This window comes from Corticium candelabrum, chromosome 9 (assembly GCF_963422355.1).
Source record: "Corticium candelabrum chromosome 9, ooCorCand1.1, whole genome shotgun sequence".
Classification (NCBI taxonomy): domain Eukaryota; kingdom Metazoa; phylum Porifera; class Homoscleromorpha; order Homosclerophorida; family Plakinidae; genus Corticium; species Corticium candelabrum.
In genome coordinates, this window is record NC_085093.1 from 2,934,005 (window position 1) to 2,953,527 (window position 19,523).

Genomic DNA, 19,523 nt, shown 5'->3' on the forward strand with positions numbered 1-19,523 from the left:
TGTTACTGTGCATTGTGGTTGTGTAATGTTGTTGGATGTGATTGGTTGTTATTGGTTGTTATGGCGACTTGGGCACACTTCCTGCCTAATAGCCCCATGTGTGTGTTTTTGCCTGATTGGAAGGGCCAAGCTGGAATAAGAGTGTGTGGAAGGAGGTTAGCAGGTGTGGCAGGCGCGGATCCAGCATTCAATTTCGTTTAGTGCCCAAGTTAATATTAATTAGATATTTGAACCTCCCCAATTTAATATTAATGAGAAATTTGAACTTGATATTGTTGCTAATATTAAATTTAAAGAAGAACAATACGACTTCATGACAACGAATACTATCAGCAAGAGCCATCCTGTGAAAATGCTTCATCAATAAGGTTTGTAAGTTCCATTCTACGAGGATGCTTCCTAGCAAAGTCATTAATGATAGCTTCATAGTCAATGTCTAAACCATAATGAAAATGCATGAGTGCGAGACCATTAAGGCGGAGTTGGCCAATGGTTGACCGTAGGTAAGTCTTTAGGCGGCGGAGACCACTGATACTTCTCTCACAACTGCATGTTGTGACAGGTATGGTGCACATTAACTTCAGAAGTACGTTGATATTAGGGTAGTATAGGCTACCGAATATCGATGCATGCAATCCACTGATATCTACTAGTAGAGCTGCGAAGTTTCACACTTTCTTAGCAGGTATATACTCGTACCCAAGTACCTGTCAGAAGCACTGAGTTTCCGCCCATTTGTATATCCTATAAGCCCAAGATCATATGGCGGATCGACTGCATCCAGACCATCCAGAGGAGCATGCGATGGTGCTGCAGTTCTCCTTGTCGGGCCTTCAACTTCAGTATCTGGTAAAGTGTCGTTACTTGTGTTTTGAACCTCCAACCGAGGTACTTTAAACCCGAAGAGCTCTAAACTTGACTGCCGCTTAGACATCGCCGCCAAACATCCGGGAAGAACGTCCGGGAAATGGGTGACACACCCCCTAGGGACCTTGGTGCCCGGGCACCTCGGGCCTTATGGTAGATCCGCGCCTGTGTGGGAAGGTGGTTTGGTGTGCTATTACAGAAACACTTAGTTCTTGTTGACAAGCTCAAAGTCTGAGAGCATTTCCATGAAAACCCTTTTGACTGTTGATACTTAAAATATGAAGGAAATAGAACCAAGATGTACTGTGTACTCACAGAACTAAAGGGCCAAACTTGACATGTCAAGCAGCCTGAATGTCTGGGTCCATAAGTAAACCACATTTTGTTATGTCACAAAAATTAGTGGCTCCCGATATTTATGAGAAGTTGGTGCTGAAATCAGTGAAATAATTACAGTGTGTGTGGTAGTAGCTTGTCACTATGATTGTGTTACTGTCATGAGTCTGAGTAACTTACTTGTGGCTACAGTCAGACCTCATTATTCCAACTACATTTGTCCCACTGGTTTCTGGCCTTACTAACCCAACTGTTGGATTAGTGGTAACAAATACTAAGTGACCATGTAAATTGGTTTCAGGTGTACCACTTGGTCAGAAAGTGAGGGTGTGGGAGTAATGAGGTCTGATTGTATTCAGCTGCATAAATAGATCTGTTTATTTTCTGACTGATACTCACTACATCAAGTGTAAGTTAGAGATCCATTAGTTGCAAATTGCTGTTGAGTAGTGCTTAGTCAGGTATAAAGCCTTAAAGTTTTCTATAATTTATTGCCTCGGGCACACACGCACACACACACACACACACACAGACACACACACACACACACACACACACACACACACACACACACACACACACACACACACACACACACACACACCACACCACACACACACCACACACCAGTCTGACTGACAGACTAACAGTATTAAAACCCACTGCATCAAAAACGATGATAAACACAAGACAAACACTCAGTCACATTTTAATAATCTTTTAGAGCAACTTAGTCCGCAATTGGCACATAATCCAATGCAAGAACGATCAACACTAGATTAGACTCAAAATCTGATGTAGAAAAGCAAGATCCGCCCACAACTATTTCCACTTAAAATTTAAAAAATATACATTGTATGTAATTATCTATACAATTATGGTAAATGTTTGTATTAAATTTAAATTGATTAGTTTATAATATAATTAATTAATTGTCATGAATTAATTATATTAATATCAATAATCATATTTGTAAATTAAGTAATGTATATCTGCCTACTGTATATCAGGGAGTGCTACCGCACTCCCTATGTAGGGATGCGAAGAATCTAAAATGGCGGCCCATACAAAAGTATCTGTACAGGGACTATTTGGTCGTGGGGACTATTTGGTCGCGGGCAATTATCTCGCTCCTATTTGGTTCTCGAAACCGTTTAACTAGGGCTTATTTGGTTTGGCCACCTGCAGGGACTATTTAGTCGCGTGGACTATTTGGTTTCGCATTTATTGCGCCTCGAATCGGCACTCTGCAACTCTTACAGCTGTACGAGACGGACGCGAACGACGTGACGATGGCCATGATAATTTTCACGCGTCTCCCAGACGTCTCGATGAGCCGAAATCGAGTGCGACCTGCTTCTTCTTCGTTTGTATTTGGCTTCATATGAAAACCGAAGTCATCACCACATTGTCGATCGCAATTTTGTGTGTCTGACGTTTCGTTTTGAGGAAAATGTCGGCTCGTCTGGTAGTGGGCGTGTCGAAAGTAGGCGGAGTAAGAATGTCTTGTGGGCTACAAGGTAAACAAACATCTGTGTGTTGTTGCACTAGCGAGGACGACTACAGTTGTAGCTCTAGCACAACGTTTGCAAGGTGGAAAGTCGCTTGACAGCGGACTAGAACGTTTGTATATTACACTAAATTCGCTGAAGTATAGTATTCGTATAGCCTCGGAATTCAGTCAGTCTAGACTATTCCTTCGCCCTTTACAAAACTACATTACTCTGCAAAGGGAAGTTTGGTTGGACGCGTATACTTTCAGGAACGCTTCTCCCAGGATACTGATAACGCCACAAAGTGAGAAAAAACACGAGAAGTGGTACAACAGTTTCAATGGAATATTATCACCGATCTATATAATTCAAAGCAAAATCCTAATTATTACGAATAAGAAACAATCTTGAATACACTACCAAGGCACACAAAAAACAACCAAACAACAGAGCTAGACAAAGAGACCGAGAAACAGCTAAAATTAGGCATTGGTTCAGAAATAATATTGGACAACAATATCACGGTACAAAAACAAGCAAACGACAGACAGACAGACAGACAGACAGACAGACAGATTATTTTATTTTCGATACAAACAATTACATGATCTAGTCGCAAGACCGTAGCAAAGCTAGAATTTCTAAATCAATTAACGGAATAAGCTTAATTATAATGTTTCAGTCATTATAAGAAGTCCTCTACCTTACACTGTTGATTAATCCCTTTGTTTACTCAAATACCCAATTAAGTGTTGAAATACTGGCTTCTACACATCGAACCAAAGAAGAAGATATCGATGAATTAGATGGTAGGTGATTATACGTATATAGACAGATATTAATTTACTGGAGGACTCTAACGTCTACTGCGGAAGTGTGTATTCTGAATCTCGTAACAGATAGATTGCATTGCAGAGATTTAATTCTTATTATACGTGTACAATTATACAATTAATTAGTTGCAGTGTCTTTAATGAAACTAACGGATCGGTATTTTGCAGGTATCCACTGTACTGTCAAAGACCTAAACAATACGATAGCCAAACTAGAAAAGAAAAATGCTATCAAGGCATTGTTGGATGCGCGTCCAACAACTACACAAGCAAACTTTTCCAGAACAACAACCATGGCAGAAAGCATGAAGCAATGGAAACATGTTACAATAGGTGCGAGATATTCAATACAAGTCATCAAGTACGTGCAGCAATATTTTACCAAATGGTATTTTGCAAATTGCTGACGACGAAATCGACACGTTCGAGGAATTTATGGGCCAGTCAGAAGACTGGAAATACTGTGCAAAAGCAAAGCACGCATTATTTCATATACTAGCTTTTCATCACCTGCAATCATGAGCAGCAGACAACATTGCTGTGGCAATGGATACAATATTGTCAAGTGACTGATTAGTAATGTACTGTTGCAGACGTAGATTGTATAGTTACCTGTCATGTAATGTAAGCGAGTACACACGATTGCAATAAACTTCTTTGTTTTGCACTAATTTGCAGTTTAATAACCGCAGTTCAAGGACATCGCAACATAATACAACTATTATAACTGCATGGCAGCGAATGGCCAACGCAATGATTTACTTAGAGCTGGGGCCTCTTAGTTACGAATAGGCTAATTATTAAGAAATATAATAAATAAGACAGACAGACAGACAGACAGATTATATTTGAACTCTTGCTCTATTAATAACAATAGACAGACAGACAGACAGACTAACAGACAAAAAGACAGTCAGACAGACTGACTAACATACAGACAGACAGGCTGTTTTCGCAGGTTGCATATCCATCATCGCAGGAAGCCGAGTACAGCATGCAGACAACAGACCGGACAGCTAACTGCGGCACATCTCTTTTGCGCGCACTCTGGTCTGGAAGTTCGAGGCTACACGTACACTCCGAGATCAGATCATGTTTGTTTACCTTGTAACCCACAAGAGATTCTTACTCCGCCTGCTTTCGACACGCCCGCTACCAGACGAGCCGAGATTTGCCTCAAAACGAAACGTCAGACAAGCAAAATTGCGATCGACAATGTCGTGATGACTTCGGTATTCATAGGAAGCCAAATACAAACGAAGAAGAAGCAGGTCGCACTCGATTTCGGCTTATCGAGACGTCTGGGAGACGCGTGAAAATTATCATGACCATCGTCACGTCGTTCGAGTTCGTTTCATATTACAGCTGTAAGAATTGGAGAGTGCCGATTCGAGACGCAATAAATGCGAAACCAAATAGTCCACGCGACCAAATAGTCCCTGCAGATGGCCGAAACCAAATAAGCCCTAGTTAAACGGTTTTGAGAAACAAATAGGAGCGAGATAATTGCCCGCGACCAAATAGTCCACGCGACCAAATAGTCCCTGTACACACATTTCACATTTCACATTTCACTTTTGTCAGCCAGGTTAGCGCCTCACTCGAAGCAGCTACAACGACGAGAGTCACACCAAACGATTCGCTCTTGTCCGAAGAATTGCACTGACCCAACAGCTAGAAATGTGCAAAGTCACTTTGTATCAGTCAACTGCTGCCATGCAGTTCCACGTACTGCTTCCCACAACGCCATGTTGTTCCGGTCACGTGTGTACATGTGACTACCGTTTGGAAGCCTAGCTGCCACTTCCACCTGCTGCTACATGCTGCTTACAGTTGCGTGTAGTTGAACATGTACGACTATGTTCAACGGCGCGACGTCCTGTCTGACTCTCTGTGCATGTAAGCGTGTATCTCTTTCGTGGAACCCTACGTAATGGGAGTTGTTTATAGATGCAGTCGGTGTTATTACGTACATCCGTCAGCTGCTACGTACTTCCGTGTATGCTGAGCGTAACGTGGGAGTTGTCTAGAGATGCAATCAAAGATTGAAATCCCGGCCGAGCTGCATACGTTTACTAGGACTATCGTTTCCATTTCAAACTACACAAGTCTAAAAAGATTTTGAGAAAATGATGGGTATGTAGGGGTGGGTATGTACTTATGTCATTTATAAGCCCATCTCCTACATCACAATCTTTTTACCTAAAAAATAAAAGAACATTTTGAGAAAATGATGGGTATGTAGGGATGGGTATGTACTTAATCATGCTCATCTCCCATATCACAATCTTTTCACCTAAATTAATTAAAACGCAGCAATCGTGTGTGACACTCACAGTACTGGATTGTGATGTAGGAGATGAGCATGATTAAGTACATACCCATCCCTACATACCCATCATTTTTTCAAAATGTTTTTTTTATTTCTTTTATAACATATGGTCTCATCCTTTCGTGTCTTTCCTAATTTTGTCTTTATTCTAGGTAAAACACGATCCCAAGCATCGTGCAGCCAACCTCCTCGAATTGCTTCGTCACATTCGCCTTCCCGTCTTGCCGACCGATTTCCTCATCAAACACGTCGATTGCGAGGAGCTCATACGAAGCAAGGTGGAATGTCGAGACATCGTAGACGAAGCTAAACGATATCATCTCGTGAAAGGTTTGCGTCACTTGAAAGATCTAGCTCCCACCACAGGCATATCCCAGGAAATCGTGCGTCGGGAAATTGTTTACAATCGGCGGGAAGAAATCGTCGGAAAGCATTACTCGTAGTGTAGAATGTTACAATAACAGATCGAATAGTTGGAGTCGTGAGCCGGACATGATTGTTCGTCGTCAGCAGCTGTGGCGTATTGAAGGAACGGTTGTATAACGTTGGAGGGTCGGATGGATCGATGAGGTTGAGTAGTGTGTGTGTGTGTGTGTGTGTGTGTGTGTGTGTGTGTGTGTGTGTGTGTGTGTGTGTGTGTCAGGGTTGCAGGTAATAGTCACAGTGATAGCGAGCTATGGCATAATTTTCTTAAGCAAGAAACTTACACACAATTGCTTCTCTCGACTCAGAAGTATAAATGAGTACCTGGTCATTGACTGGGGTGGACATAAACCGCTGGCTTGGCAGTAACATCGTGCAGCAGACGGGTACTGCTTGTCTGTCTGTCTGTCTGTCTGTTTGTCTGTTTCAATACATATATTTTCCATTTAAATCAAACATTTACATCATGACTCATTGAGCAACCTAACACTAACACAACAAGACCATTATGGTCCTGAAGCATACAAATTTACACTGAGCAAATGTAGTAGTTTAGTGTTGTTTGGGGGAGGCGTCTCGGCGGCGACTGCGCAGTGCGAGAGACCAAATTTGTTTGGCGGACCTCGTTGTGTTGTTGAGTTAGAGTGCTAATACAGGAGTCTAGATACCACATATTGGCGACGAGGCAAAGAACGAAACATGACATTGATGATTGGGAAAGTGGGGCCTTTGATGGAACTCAAGATGAATGGGAACACTACGTCGAATGACTAGGGTTTTATTTCACGGCAAACAAGGTGACTGACAAAGACCAACGAAAGGCAGAGTTGTTGAGCGTATGTGGCGCTCAAACGTACAAACTCATCCGCAGCCTTTTCGCGCCGCAAACACCGGATGCAGTCGAATATGACGACATCGTCACGAGAGTCCAAGATCACGTGAGACCAAAGTCTTCTGTTATTCTACAACGGTTTAGATTAACAGTTTGAACAGGAAGGAAGGTGAGTCTGTGGCGGATTTCGTGACGGAATTGCGTCGATTATTGACAGACTGTGCCTTTGGGATACTCTCTCAGACATGCTAAGAGACAGACTGGTGTGCGGGATAAATGAAGAGAAGATTTAGTGGAGACCCTTGCAAGAAGTCAACTTGACATTTGAGGACGTCCTACAGATTGTCCGAGCGATGGAAACAGCTGCGAAAAATTTGCTAGAAATGCAACAAGGTGGTCTTACGTCGACAGCAACTCAAGCACCAGTGGCAGTACTTCAGACATCAAGTAGGAGGGACCATACACCAGAAAAGAGTAAGTGTTCTCGTTGTTTGGCTTGGCACCTTCGCAAGCCATGCCGTTTTCAGACAGCAGAGTGTAGGAAGTGCAAGAAGCGGGGCCATATCGCGAGAGCGTGCCGAAGTCAGTCAAATCAACAAGAAGAATCAAAGGCAGCCCACCAAATAGGCCACCAAAAGGATTTCCAGGAATTAGAAGAAATGTTGGAGACGGCAATGAACGCTGTACACATAGTGGGGCGTGGCAATGAAGTGAAACCACTCAAGGTAGAAGTTGTGATTAATCAGCAGAAGGTGGAGATGGAGATAGATACTGGGGCAGCGATAACTCTGGTGAATGAAGCTACTTTCAAGGCATTATGGTCTAAACGGAAAGCCCCCGGTTTTCGTAGGCCACAAGTACAATTACGGACATATTCAGGGGAATCACTAACTTTGGTTGGTGAAACAGATGTGAAAGTGAGATATGGACAGCAAGTGGCTTTCCTGCCATTGATCATTGTCAAAGGCAAGGGTCCAAATTTGTTCAGTAGAAACTGGATGCAGACCCTAAAACTGAAATGGGAAGAGATTTTCCACCTCCATATCAATGGTAGAACATCACACGTGAAAGGAAGGATTCAACATAAGGAGCTCATCACCAAATACCAGGAAGTATTCAAGGAGGAGATGGGACTACTGGAGGGAGCAACAGCATCGATAGCGGTGAGAGCGGATACCGCACCTCGGTTTTTCAAGCCTAGACATGTACCATATGCTTACAAAGAGCTAGTCGAACGGGAGTTGAGACGGTTGGAACGAGACAAAATTATAGAAGCCGTTCGATTCTTTAATTGGGCTGCTCCAGTAGAACCGGTTCTAAAAAGGACGGTTCAATCAGGATATGCGGTGACTTTAGGTTGACGATTAAGCAGGCTGATCCTTATGAGAAATACCTATTGCCATAGATCAATGATACATTTGCCTCTTTAGCTGGAAGTCAGTTGTTCACCAAGTTAGATCTGAGCCAAGCTTATCAGCAGGTAGCGTTGGATGAGACGTCGCAAAAATACGTAGTCATAAATACTCACTTGGGGATGTTCAAGTACAAACGCCTACCTTTTGGGGTGGCCTCGGGTCCAGCCATTTTTCAAAGGGTAATGGACACTCTCCTTCAGGATATTCCCATGACAGTGGTCTATTTAGACGATATTCTAGTGACAGGACGTTGTCTGGAGGACCACTTGTAGAACCTAGAAATGGTATTACAACGCCGAGCCAACTTGGGATTGCGACTAAAGCTGGCTAAATGCGCGTTTTTGCAGAAAGAAATCAGTTACTTAGGCCATACCATCAACAGCCATGGGCTAGCACCAGACAAGAAGAAAGTGATGGCTATTCAAGCTGCACCTGAACCCAAAAAGTGTTACGGAATTACGGTCCTTCTTGGGTATGATTAATTACTATGGCCGGTTTTTACCGAAGCTGGCTTCAAGGCTGGCTCCACTGTATCAGCTTTTGCGCCAGAACGTACGTTGGCAGTGGAAAGATGAGCATAAGGAAGCGTTCAGACGAGCGAAGGAGGCTCTCCAGTCTAGTCAAGTGATAATACATTCTGACCCAATTAAGGAAGTCATCGTAGCCTGTGATGCCTCACCGTACGGGGTAGGAGACGTGCTTTCACACAGGCTAGCGACGGTACCGAGCGACCAACCTCTTTCGCATCTAGGAGCTTGGCTGAAGCAGAAAGGAGATATGCGCAGATAGACCGCGAAGCACTCGCATTGCTGTTCGGAGTGAAGAAGTTCCACCAATACTTGAGTGGAAGAGCATTTACAATCCTTACCGATCACAAGCCGTTGGTCTCGTTGTTAGGAGAGAATAAGGGCGTGCCGTTGATGGCATCAGGTCGCATGCAGCGTTGGGCAATAATGTTGTGTGGCTATCAGTATAAACGACGTTATCGACCAGGGACGACAAATGCCAACGCCGATGCACTCAGTCGGTTACCTTTGTCTGTTAAACCAGAAGTGACAGAGAATCCTAGTGAATCGGTGCTATCACTGCACATCTTGGAAATAACCCCTGCCAGACCGATAACAACTGTACAACTTCGGCAATTTACAGACAGAGATGGACAACTGGCAACTGTCAGGCATTCTGTATTGAGTGGATGGCAGAGAGAAGTAGACTCCGAGCTCAGACATTACTGGAATCACCGGCACGAGTTAAGTGTCTTGGGTGGTTGTGTACTGTGGGGGTCGCGAGTCATTATACCTCAGAAGGCGTGGCCGATGGTGTTAGAGGAATTACATGAGCCTCACCCAGGGGTATCTGAAATGAGAAGCCTAGCCAGAAGCTACATTTGGTGGCCGGGGTTGGATGCTGATATAGAGAAGATAGCAAAATCTTGCGGGACATGCCAAGAGCATCAGCGATCACCACCAAAAGCTCCTCTTCACCCTTGGGCACAGCCAGAACGTGCGTGGTCGAGATTACATATCGACTTTGCTGGGCCATTCTTGGGGCGGTGGTTCTTTATACTGTCAGATGCGTACTCTAAATGGTTGGAAGTAAACCACTGAGTTTCCCCGCAACTGGACCTACCATTCGGGTGCTGCAGTCTATTTTTGCGACTCACGGACTACCTGAAATCATGGTCAGTGATAGTGGCTCGGCCTTTACGAGTCAAGAATTTGGGAAATTTATGAAGAGCAAGGGAATTGTGCATATTACAACTGCACTCTACCACCCGTCCTCTAATGGGCTGGCTGAGACGGCGGTTCAAACATTCAAGGCAGCCATGAAGCGAATGAAAACGACAGGGAACACTGTACAGAATCACACCACACGCGACAACAGGGGAGGAGCCAGCTGTGATTCTGATGGGACGGAGACCAAGGAGCTTCCTTGACTTACTACATCCGGACCTGGCGAGAAAGACAAGGAAAGCACAAGAACAACAAAGGAAGGATGATGACAAATCTTGCAGTTACCGGAATCTGTAGACGGGGCAAACAGTGCTTGTGCGTAACTTTGGCAGGGGCCAGGATTGGTTAGCAGGCGTGGTTGAGAGTCAAACGGGACCCTTATCTTTCAGAGTGAGGTTAGAGGACGGACGGTTAGCCAAGCGACACATGGATCACGTTCGACAGAGAACGACTGAGACTAAAAGTTCAGAGGGGCAAGCATGATGGAGGACAGTCTCAACATTGGGGTAGACCAACAGCAAGGAGAAGAGAGCACAAGATTGTCAACAGCAACGAACGCTCCGGACGTCACCAAACATCAGCAAACAGAACAAGCAGAGACCGAGACTGATCAGCAATTGGAAATGAAAGCTGCCGACGTTTCGCCTGTCCTCCGGCGTTCCGCACGGATTTCGAGACCTCCGGAAAGACTGGATCTGTAGTGTAGTAATTTGGGAACTTAGAAAATTTAGAGGGAAGAAATGTAGTAGTCTAGGGTTGTTTGGGGGAGGCGTCTCGGGGGCGTCTGCGCATTGCGCGAGACTATGTTTGTTTGGCGGACTTCGTTGTGTTGTTGAGTTAGAGTGCTAATACACGAGTCTAGATACCACAGCAAACTACATTTCTTTGTAGTTTGATTGTTTGGTGTGTAGATCAATGAAAACTACATTGATTGTTTTCTGCCTGTTTTGTTGACCCAGACGCTTCTTACCCCACTATCTCCTGTTTCGACTCTTTCAACGACGACTCGCTCGTTTGTTTTCTTGAAATCGTGTTGGGAATTTGAGAATGCCATGCCTGCTCCTAGTCCTGTGGCAAAGGCTATAGGCCTCGGACGTCTGCTGAAGACGAGCAGTGAGAAGAGAGCTCCCACGCCAAATCCAGCGCCGGATTTAATCAGTAAGTCGCTCAAACAGCGATCCCACTTTCTACCGATCTCTTCCTACCTTGTCTGAGCGCTCGACATCTAGACGTGTCCCAGATGTAGCCTCGAGTGCACCGTGTGCGCGTCAATCTCTTTCTGACCTATTGTTAGGTTTTCGTTTACAAAATTTGTCACATAATAAGCGTTCTAAATCTATTATAGCACCTAGATTATTTATTAAGCATTTAAGCGTATTACATACTGTTATGGGTCGTTTGAAAGAAGGCTAGAGTCGGTACACACGCACAGCGGAAGACACGCAATAGACAAAAGATATAGGCATCTAACTCGCACCACTAACTTTAACACAACTGTGCAACAACTACTTCTAATATACTAGAGTAGTCAGTAGAATATATACGTGAGCGGCACCGGCATTCAGTCGTTTCGCTTCAGTCAATGTAAGTACCTCCCCTTTTCCCCAAACGTTATGATAATTTGAGTAACACAAAAATAGTCGCTTGTTGACACGTGACACCACTCCCCTCCAAGTTGAAACTTTGGGACTTCAACTTTCACTCCTAGTTATCGTCGTCAAGCGAACGATTGAGAAAGTCGGCGGCATTATTATCTCGTCCCTTGATGGTCTCGATTCGCATTCTAAATCCTTGAAGGTGTAAAGCCCAGCGCATTTAGCCTCGAATTTCCAGACCAGAGAGCGCGCGAAGCGCGCGAACTCTAGTCTGGACCAAGTCGATACTAAAATGATTTCGGAAGTATTTATCAAAAGCAATGGTAAATGGTGTCTAACAGCGTAGGATCGTTTTACCTAGATCAACATATCATTTGTAAATGCCATGAGATCTCATGAACAAAGAAGAGACGTCTGCAGCGTTTGCGGCGATATCTTGGTAGACGGCATGAAACAACGACTCTTTGATTCTTCGGCAGACCGCTAGCTAGTCTAACCGCTCGACTAGCGAGACTACCGCTCGACCAGTTGTCAAAGGTGATGTCACCGCAAGCTTGAAAATATCAAAGAACTGAAGCTGAAACTGAAACTAAGATGTGTGTATGTGCAAAGTCTGATCCAATCATTGTTTTGGCATGCAGAGTCTAGTCATTGTTCTGGCGTGCACTTAGTCGCCCACGAGGATTTCACACGCGCGCAATCAGTGCTAGTGCACCTATCATAACCAATTATTGCTAAGCCAATCAGAATTTACAACCGAGATTCGGGTTGTAGAAGCTGATTGTCTAAGAAGGGCTATTTCCGAAATCATTTTAGTATCGACTTGGTCCAGACTAGAGTTCGCGAGCTGCGCGCTCTCTGGTCTGGAAGTTCGAGGCTACAGCGCATTACGCGATCGTTGATAAACTTAGCCTTGCTTAGGTACTGTAAAGGTTGATGGTCTGTCTGGATAGTGAACTCGCGACCATACAAGTAGCGTAGGTATTTTTTCACCGCCCAAACCACAGCCAAACATTCTCTTTCAATAGCCGAGTATTTTCGCTCGGCTCCGGTGAGCTTCTTGCTTCCATATCCGACTGGGAACAATTTGCCGTCATGAACCTGGAGTAAGACGGCTCCGACACCTACCTCTGATGCATCGACAGGCAACGTGTATGGCTTGTCATGATCGGGAAGATGTAGCACAGGTCTGCTCGTCACTGCATGTTTTAGCGATGTATATGCTCTCTCTTGTGTCCCCCCCCCCACTCAACTTTGTTGGGTTGTCCTTTTTTGGTAAGATCAGTCAGAGTTACGGCCACCGCACTGAAGTTGGGAATGAAATCTCTATAAAACCCCGCGAGACCTATAAAAGCTCGAAGCTCTTTCTTAGTTGTGGGTCGCGGTGCACTGCGTACTTTAGAGACGTTCTCTTCGTTTGGTTCGATCATACTTTCCCAATGTGATGGCCATTAAAGTCTAAAGCCCCAGCTCCGATCAAGCATTTTGACGGCCTCACTGTCAAGCCTTCCCTTAGAATCCGCTCCAATACCTCACGAAGGACAATTACGTGGTCCTGCCACGTCAGTGTGTGAGCTATGGTGTTGTCCACATATGAGTCTACCTTTTCCATCCCTTGAAACAATTTCCTCATTGCTCGGACGAGCGTCGCACTTGAATTCATCATTCCAAACGGCATCTTTAGAAACTCATAACATCCGTCAGGGGTAGGAAAAGCTGTTTTGCTTATATCCTCCTCAGCGACGGGGATCTACCAGTATCCTTTACTTAAATCTAGCTTGGTAAAGAATCTACCTTTTCCAAGCTTTTGCACGAGCTCTACCATCAGAGTTATCGGTTCAGGGTCTGGTATGGTAATGCGATTAAGTCGGCGATAATCTACACAGATGCGGTTAGTCCCATCTCGCTTGCGTACCACGACCACTGGTGATGCATAGGGCAACTCTAAACGACGTATCACCTTCATGTCTATCATTTTATGAATGTCCGTCTGCAAAGACTTGCGCACATTGTATGGAACTACGTAAGGTTTGCTGCTAACCGACACATCTGTCATCAAATGAATGTGATGGCTTACATCTGTCATCAAATGAATGTGATGGCTTACCAAGGTCGTTGTCCCAGGAAGATCCGTAAACACTCCCGTAAACTCTCGAACTAATCCGACCACTTCGACCATTTGCTCCTTGATTAGTCCGTCTCCATACTTCACGTCCTCAAAGGACTCTGTGCTGAGGCAATTCCCGAACTCCAATAGTCCGTCATCGCTCGCTGCTTCTCGAGTGCCGCCCGTGGCTTCGACGATATGCAGAACATACTGTTTCCAGCAGCAGTCCTCTTACATTGTCATCTGCCTTTGGCATCAACTCTTCACTTCGCACACGATATCTCCTTAGAAGATAAACGTGATAGGTTTTGACTTTGCCCTTCACGTTGATTCTATAATCGTTCGACCCAATTCGTTCTTCTACGGAGTACGGTCTCTTCAATTGCATCAATAATTTGTTTGCCTCCGTTGGTAATAGAACAAGGACCATGTCACCTGTTTCAAACTGTCGCTGTCTTGCCCTTAAATCATAATGACGTTTCTGGTATCGTTGTGCTTTTCGTAATTCTTCTCGTGCTATTTGTGTAGTATGCTCAAGCCTCTCCTTTAATTCTAAGACATATTGATGGGTAGTGCGCACGTCCGTGTCATCATCTTCTTGCGTCCAGAGGTGACGAAGTATTCGCATCGGTGCCCACACTGTTCTCCCAAAGACTACTTCAAATGGAAAAAACCCCGTAGATTCTTGTGGTACCTCCCGGTATGCAAAAAGCAGAGCGTTGACATATCTGTCCCCCTGCTTGGGCTTTTCTGCACACAGCCGTCTCAGCATCGTCTTCAAAGTACCATTGAATCTTTCTACGAGAACGTTGCACATGGAATGATAAGGCGTAGTGGCAAGTTGACTGATACTAAGTAGTCTAGACACCTCCTTCATGCAGTCCAAAACGAATTGTCTTCCCAAGTCACTGAGAACTTTCTTGGTACTCCAACTCGGCTGTAAATGTCGAGGAGAGCCTCCTCCACCGATACCATATCGATGTTCTTGAGAGGAACGGATTCTGGATATCTGGTCGCGTAGTCGACCAGCGTCAAGATGTAACGATACCCGCTTTCACTCGGCGGGGACATCGATCCCACCAGATCGACTGCAACTCTTTTGCATGGTACGTCTATTATAGGCATATTTTGCAGCGGTACCCTACCACAAACTCCTCTCTTGTCTGTGCGCTGGTAAATATCGCAAGATTTACAGAACTGGGTCGCCTCTCTTCGAACTGAGGGCCAATAGAAATTGCTAAAGACCCGGTCAATAATCCTCTTTGATCCCAGGTGACCGCCCAAAATAGACTGATGAACAAGTTCCATCACTTGACGACGTAATGGGTCTGGAACCATGACTTGCCTCACTGGCTGTCCTCCGTTCACCCTTGGATGGATGTACAATCTATAGATAATACCATATTTGATTTCATATTTCGGACCATTTTGGTCGTCCGACTTATATATAGCCTCTGCCAAATGTCTGTATTTCTCAAGTGTACGGTCCTGATTCTGTAGTTCTTCTAATCGTTCTTTATCCACCGTGAGCAACGGGCTTGCCTCCGGTACCGTCAACTGGGTGGTTGTTTCCTTTAACTTTTGCTTAGGCCCTCGTCACTACGGCGGCAGTGTGGATGTCAAAATCAGCTTGATGAGGGCTCTTTGCCCCCGGCACGTTGCCAATGATAACGTCATAAATGGCGTCTTGAAGACATAGCGCTTCCACTGTACCTGACAAATAAGGGGTATCAACATTGACACGGGCAATCGGTACCTTCTTGATAGTTATCGACCAATTGGATAAAGCCATCACGTCCTGTGTACTGGTCATGCCTCACAAATTGTTGCTTGACAATAACTCCACTACATTCGGTGTCCCCGAGTGCGGTGATTCTAGCATCTCCGACCCAACCTTTGGCAATGGGCATACTCTCAGACACGGCTGTTCTCACAATTGGTGTGTTAATACTTACGCGCTGCTTTCCTCTTGGCTCAAGCGTCGGCGGTCTTACGGTCTTGTGATAAGACGTGTTACGCTGTGATCGAAAACTGTTGAAGACCACAAACATCCAGCACTGACGTCTCTAGAATCGCTTGTTCTCCCACCACGTTGCAAACCGTGTTCATCTTTAGACTTATCCTCGCCTGCTGCAGCTTTGTATGTGATCTTGGTATTTCCGTCCGTCTCACGTCTCACGTCTCACAAGCCAGCACCTCTTAGCCTCGTGAACCAATTTACCACATATGTAACATTGTGTCTGAATTCTGGACTTACATTCTGACGCTCGATGTCCAAACCTCTTGCACAGGAAGCATTGAATAGCAGCTTTCTGAACCTCTTCACGAGATTGGATGTCGTCATGATCGACAGCTCCTGACGGCGCGGAGATTAGGCATGACGTTGATGCGGAGTGGAATTTTCGATTATGTGCTACCAGATATCTTCCTGCAGCCTGCGTCAACTCTTCCAAATTTGGCAACTCTCTTTCTCGAAGGTGGATCGCCAAGTCCTTGGGACAGGCGTTAATGAATTGTTCTCTTATAAATAACTCCTTGATTCCAATCGCCGACTCATCTGTGTGGGACAGTAAGATCCATTTATCTAAATATGATTTAAGTCGTGTAACGAACCGTTCAGGATTTTCATATAGCTGTGGACGACTCTTGCGAAACTTGTCGCGATATCCGTCAGTCGTCAAATCATATCATTTAAGTAAGGCTTCTTTCAGTAAATCATAATTTACGGCGGTTTCATCCGGCATCCTAGAATAAACGTCGAGGGCCTTCCCCGTTAGCAATGCGCTAATAAGTGCTGTCGCCCATTCAGACTTCGGCCAGGAATTACTTGTCGCAAACCTCTCGAAGCGCTGTAAATAACTGTCAATTTCGTCGATACCATCTTGAAACGCAGGTAATTTAGGAAACTTGCCTGTACGCCCTTTGCTTCCGGGCTCTGGCTCAACCGCTCGTGTGCCTACGGCAGCGGCATCCAACTCGATCTTTTTCATTTCTAACTCGCGCCTGTGTGTTGCTTCTTCGTTTTCCAACTCCAACACTCTCAATTCCATTTCTTTATGTCTGTCTTCTCGTTCAATCGACTGCTGCTCAACCACAAAGGTCTGTAACTCCTCACCTTGCAGTCCCATTCTTCCACCGAGTTCCACCAAACGCTCCATCGATTATCTTTCTATCACGTCTCTTCTTCCACTGAATACCAGCGTTTCCCGTTATTTCTATGCTTCTCTTCCTTTCCCTCCTGAGCCCCCAATGTTACGGGTCGTTTGAAGGAAGGCTAGAGTCGGTACACACGCACAGCGGAAGACACGCAATAGACAAAGATATAGGCGTATAACTCGCACCACTAACTTTAACACAACTGTACAACAACTACTTCTAATATACTAGAGTAGTCAGTAGAATATATACGTGAGCGGCACCGGCATTCAGTCATTTCGGTTCAGTCAATGTAAGTACCTCCCCTTTTTCCCAAACGTTATGATAATTTGAGTAACACAAAAATAGTCGCTTGTGACACGTGACACATACAAAAAAAAGAAAATTACGTACGTCATGACGCGGCGGTATGGTCTGGCTACGCGAGACTAAATTGCTTGCATTTTTTATGATAGAAGTCAGAAAATGTCACAGAGACGTCTATAAACATAACCATTTGATGAAATAGAGCACAAGCCCTATTACACATATTTAGTTGTACATTATCTTTGCCATATCCACTGCAAACGGTAGGAGTTACAAAACTGTAAAATCCATTAATAAGTAAAGTTATGTTTCATACAATTTCGTGCAGCAATGTACTAGTAGCAAAGAATACATGTATGAAATTGATTGTTGCAACTCACTTTTACAAAAACAAAAACTAGCTGCCCTTAATTAACATAATCACAATAACAATGACAACTACCAATGAAATCTATAACTGTTGCTTTTTTTTAGTTTTGTGGAGTGGCAGTTCAAGCTAATTCTTCATATGAATAGTCAGTTCACAAACAATAGAGTCGTCCTTAATGTAGTGATGAGACTCTAAACGTTTGTGAGAGACAAACCTTGGCTTACCCCTTCCCGTCATTTCGGTTCCAAGATTCAATGCATTCTTGTAGGGAGGTGAACACCGGTGAACAACGTTCACTCCTGCTAGTTGTTGATCAATAATTGCAAGATCAAATGAAAATGGAAAAGGCCAAACAAGCCTCTCATCAAACTCTCCAAAACTTGGAAACAGATAAACACCAACATAGTTCTCAAAAGTATTGGCATCAATAACATCAACTGGATAGACTTCAAGATACAGATGATACCCAGGGTATACATAGAATGGACTGCTCTCAATCGAATTTTCACCTGGTTTCTCTAATTTTGCTTGTATGACTTTCTCAGACCAGTTCTCTATTCTCCATTTGTGCACAAACTTGCTAGCAGTTAAAACAGGTGGAAGAGAATATTTCCTTCTGATCAATTCTTCACACAACTGTGATTCCACCTCTGACAGTCTACCTTCTGTGCCTGCCAATTTCTGTTCAGTTTTCTTTAAAGTCTGTTCAGAATCCTCCAACTTCTGTTCAGTTTTCTCCAACTTCTGTTCAGTTTTCTCCAACTTCTGTTCAGTTTTCTCCAACTTCTGTTCAGTTTTCTCCAACTTTAATTTGGTTGTTCTTAGTTCCATCGCAATCAGACCAAGATGGTTAGCTGTGTTACTATCAATGTGCCTTAACAGTTCATGACGTTTTCCTTCAAACTGACACCCATTATCTCTAAAATCACAACTAAGAATACTGTTTGGACAATTTCCTTGCCTGCCAGTGTGATCTTCCATCTGACCCCTTGCCAACGTTTGCCCACAAGAGTAGACGCAGCCAACAGGATACAGAAGACATGTCAGGTGATGAGCTGCAAGATCCATCCTTTCCATTCTGGCACTGCAATAACCACAACTAATGACTCTCCTTCCACACAGTCTTGCCTTGTGATTTTTCATTTCCTTTCGTATCACCATTATTCCACACTTGTTTTCACACGTTTCTTCAACATATTCACATTTCTTCTCATGAGTCTCTCTGTATCTCAACTCCCCAACCCATTCACAACCTTTCTCATGTCGATCACATTTGATCATCAAATCCAGTATCTCTCGTTTCAGCGCATTGTTGGAAAAAATCTCTGATTTCGTCAACCGCGCCCTACACGAAGGGCAAGAGATATACGACTCGTCGCCTAGTGCAGGTACTTCTACGGGTGCGCTTGGCAAGTCTGCAAAACAATTTGCACAAAAGTGATGGCCACAATCTGTGAGTTTCGGTTCTCGTAAAACTAGAAAGCAAATGGGGCACAAAAATCTATCAGCGACAGTTTCAGCAAACACAGCATCGAAGCCTCTCTCCTCAGCCGCCATGTTGCGCACAAGAACACGTGCGTACAAAAAATGTTAGAAGATTACACTGACACAACAGATTGATGCAACACCCAGACCTAGTCCATACACCAGTTTGATCTCAATAATCGTAGCACGACTAGCGTACTGCAAACGTGCGGTATAACCAAGCTGTAACAAGCAAGACAA

The 19,523-nt window shown here is 44.3% G+C and overlaps 2 protein-coding genes across 2 annotated transcripts; one reads left to right on the forward strand and one right to left on the reverse strand.

Moving 5' to 3' along the window:
• Positions 1 to 8,812: 8,812 nt before the first annotated feature.
• LOC134184118 (uncharacterized protein K02A2.6-like) lies at positions 8,813 to 10,138 on the forward strand. The gene is made up of 2 exons (XM_062651734.1): positions 8,813 to 9,003; positions 9,283 to 10,138. Exons 1-2 carry the CDS (start codon positions 8,813 to 8,815, stop codon positions 10,136 to 10,138), a joined length of 1,047 nt encoding a protein of 348 aa, XP_062507718.1.
• A 7,559-nt stretch (positions 10,139 to 17,697) lies between these two features.
• On the reverse strand, positions 17,698 to 19,523 carry LOC134185071 (TNF receptor-associated factor 6-like). Its single transcript, XM_062652849.1, has one exon. The coding sequence runs from the start codon at positions 19,353 to 19,355 to the stop codon at positions 17,925 to 17,927; it is 1,431 nt and encodes a 476-aa protein (XP_062508833.1). The 5' UTR covers positions 19,356 to 19,523; the 3' UTR covers positions 17,698 to 17,924.

Coding starts and splice junctions, on each gene's coding strand:
- LOC134184118 (XM_062651734.1), top strand. CDS start 8,813: ATGGTATTACAACGCCGAGCCAACTTGGGATTGCGACTAAAGCTGGCT. Junction 9,004..9,282: donor GGAATTACGGTCCTTCTTGG/GTATGATTAATT, acceptor TTTCGCATCTAG/GAGCTTGGCTGAAGCAGAAA.
- LOC134185071 (XM_062652849.1), bottom strand. CDS start 19,355: ATGGCGGCTGAGGAGAGAGGCTTCGATGCTGTGTTTGCTGAAACTGTC.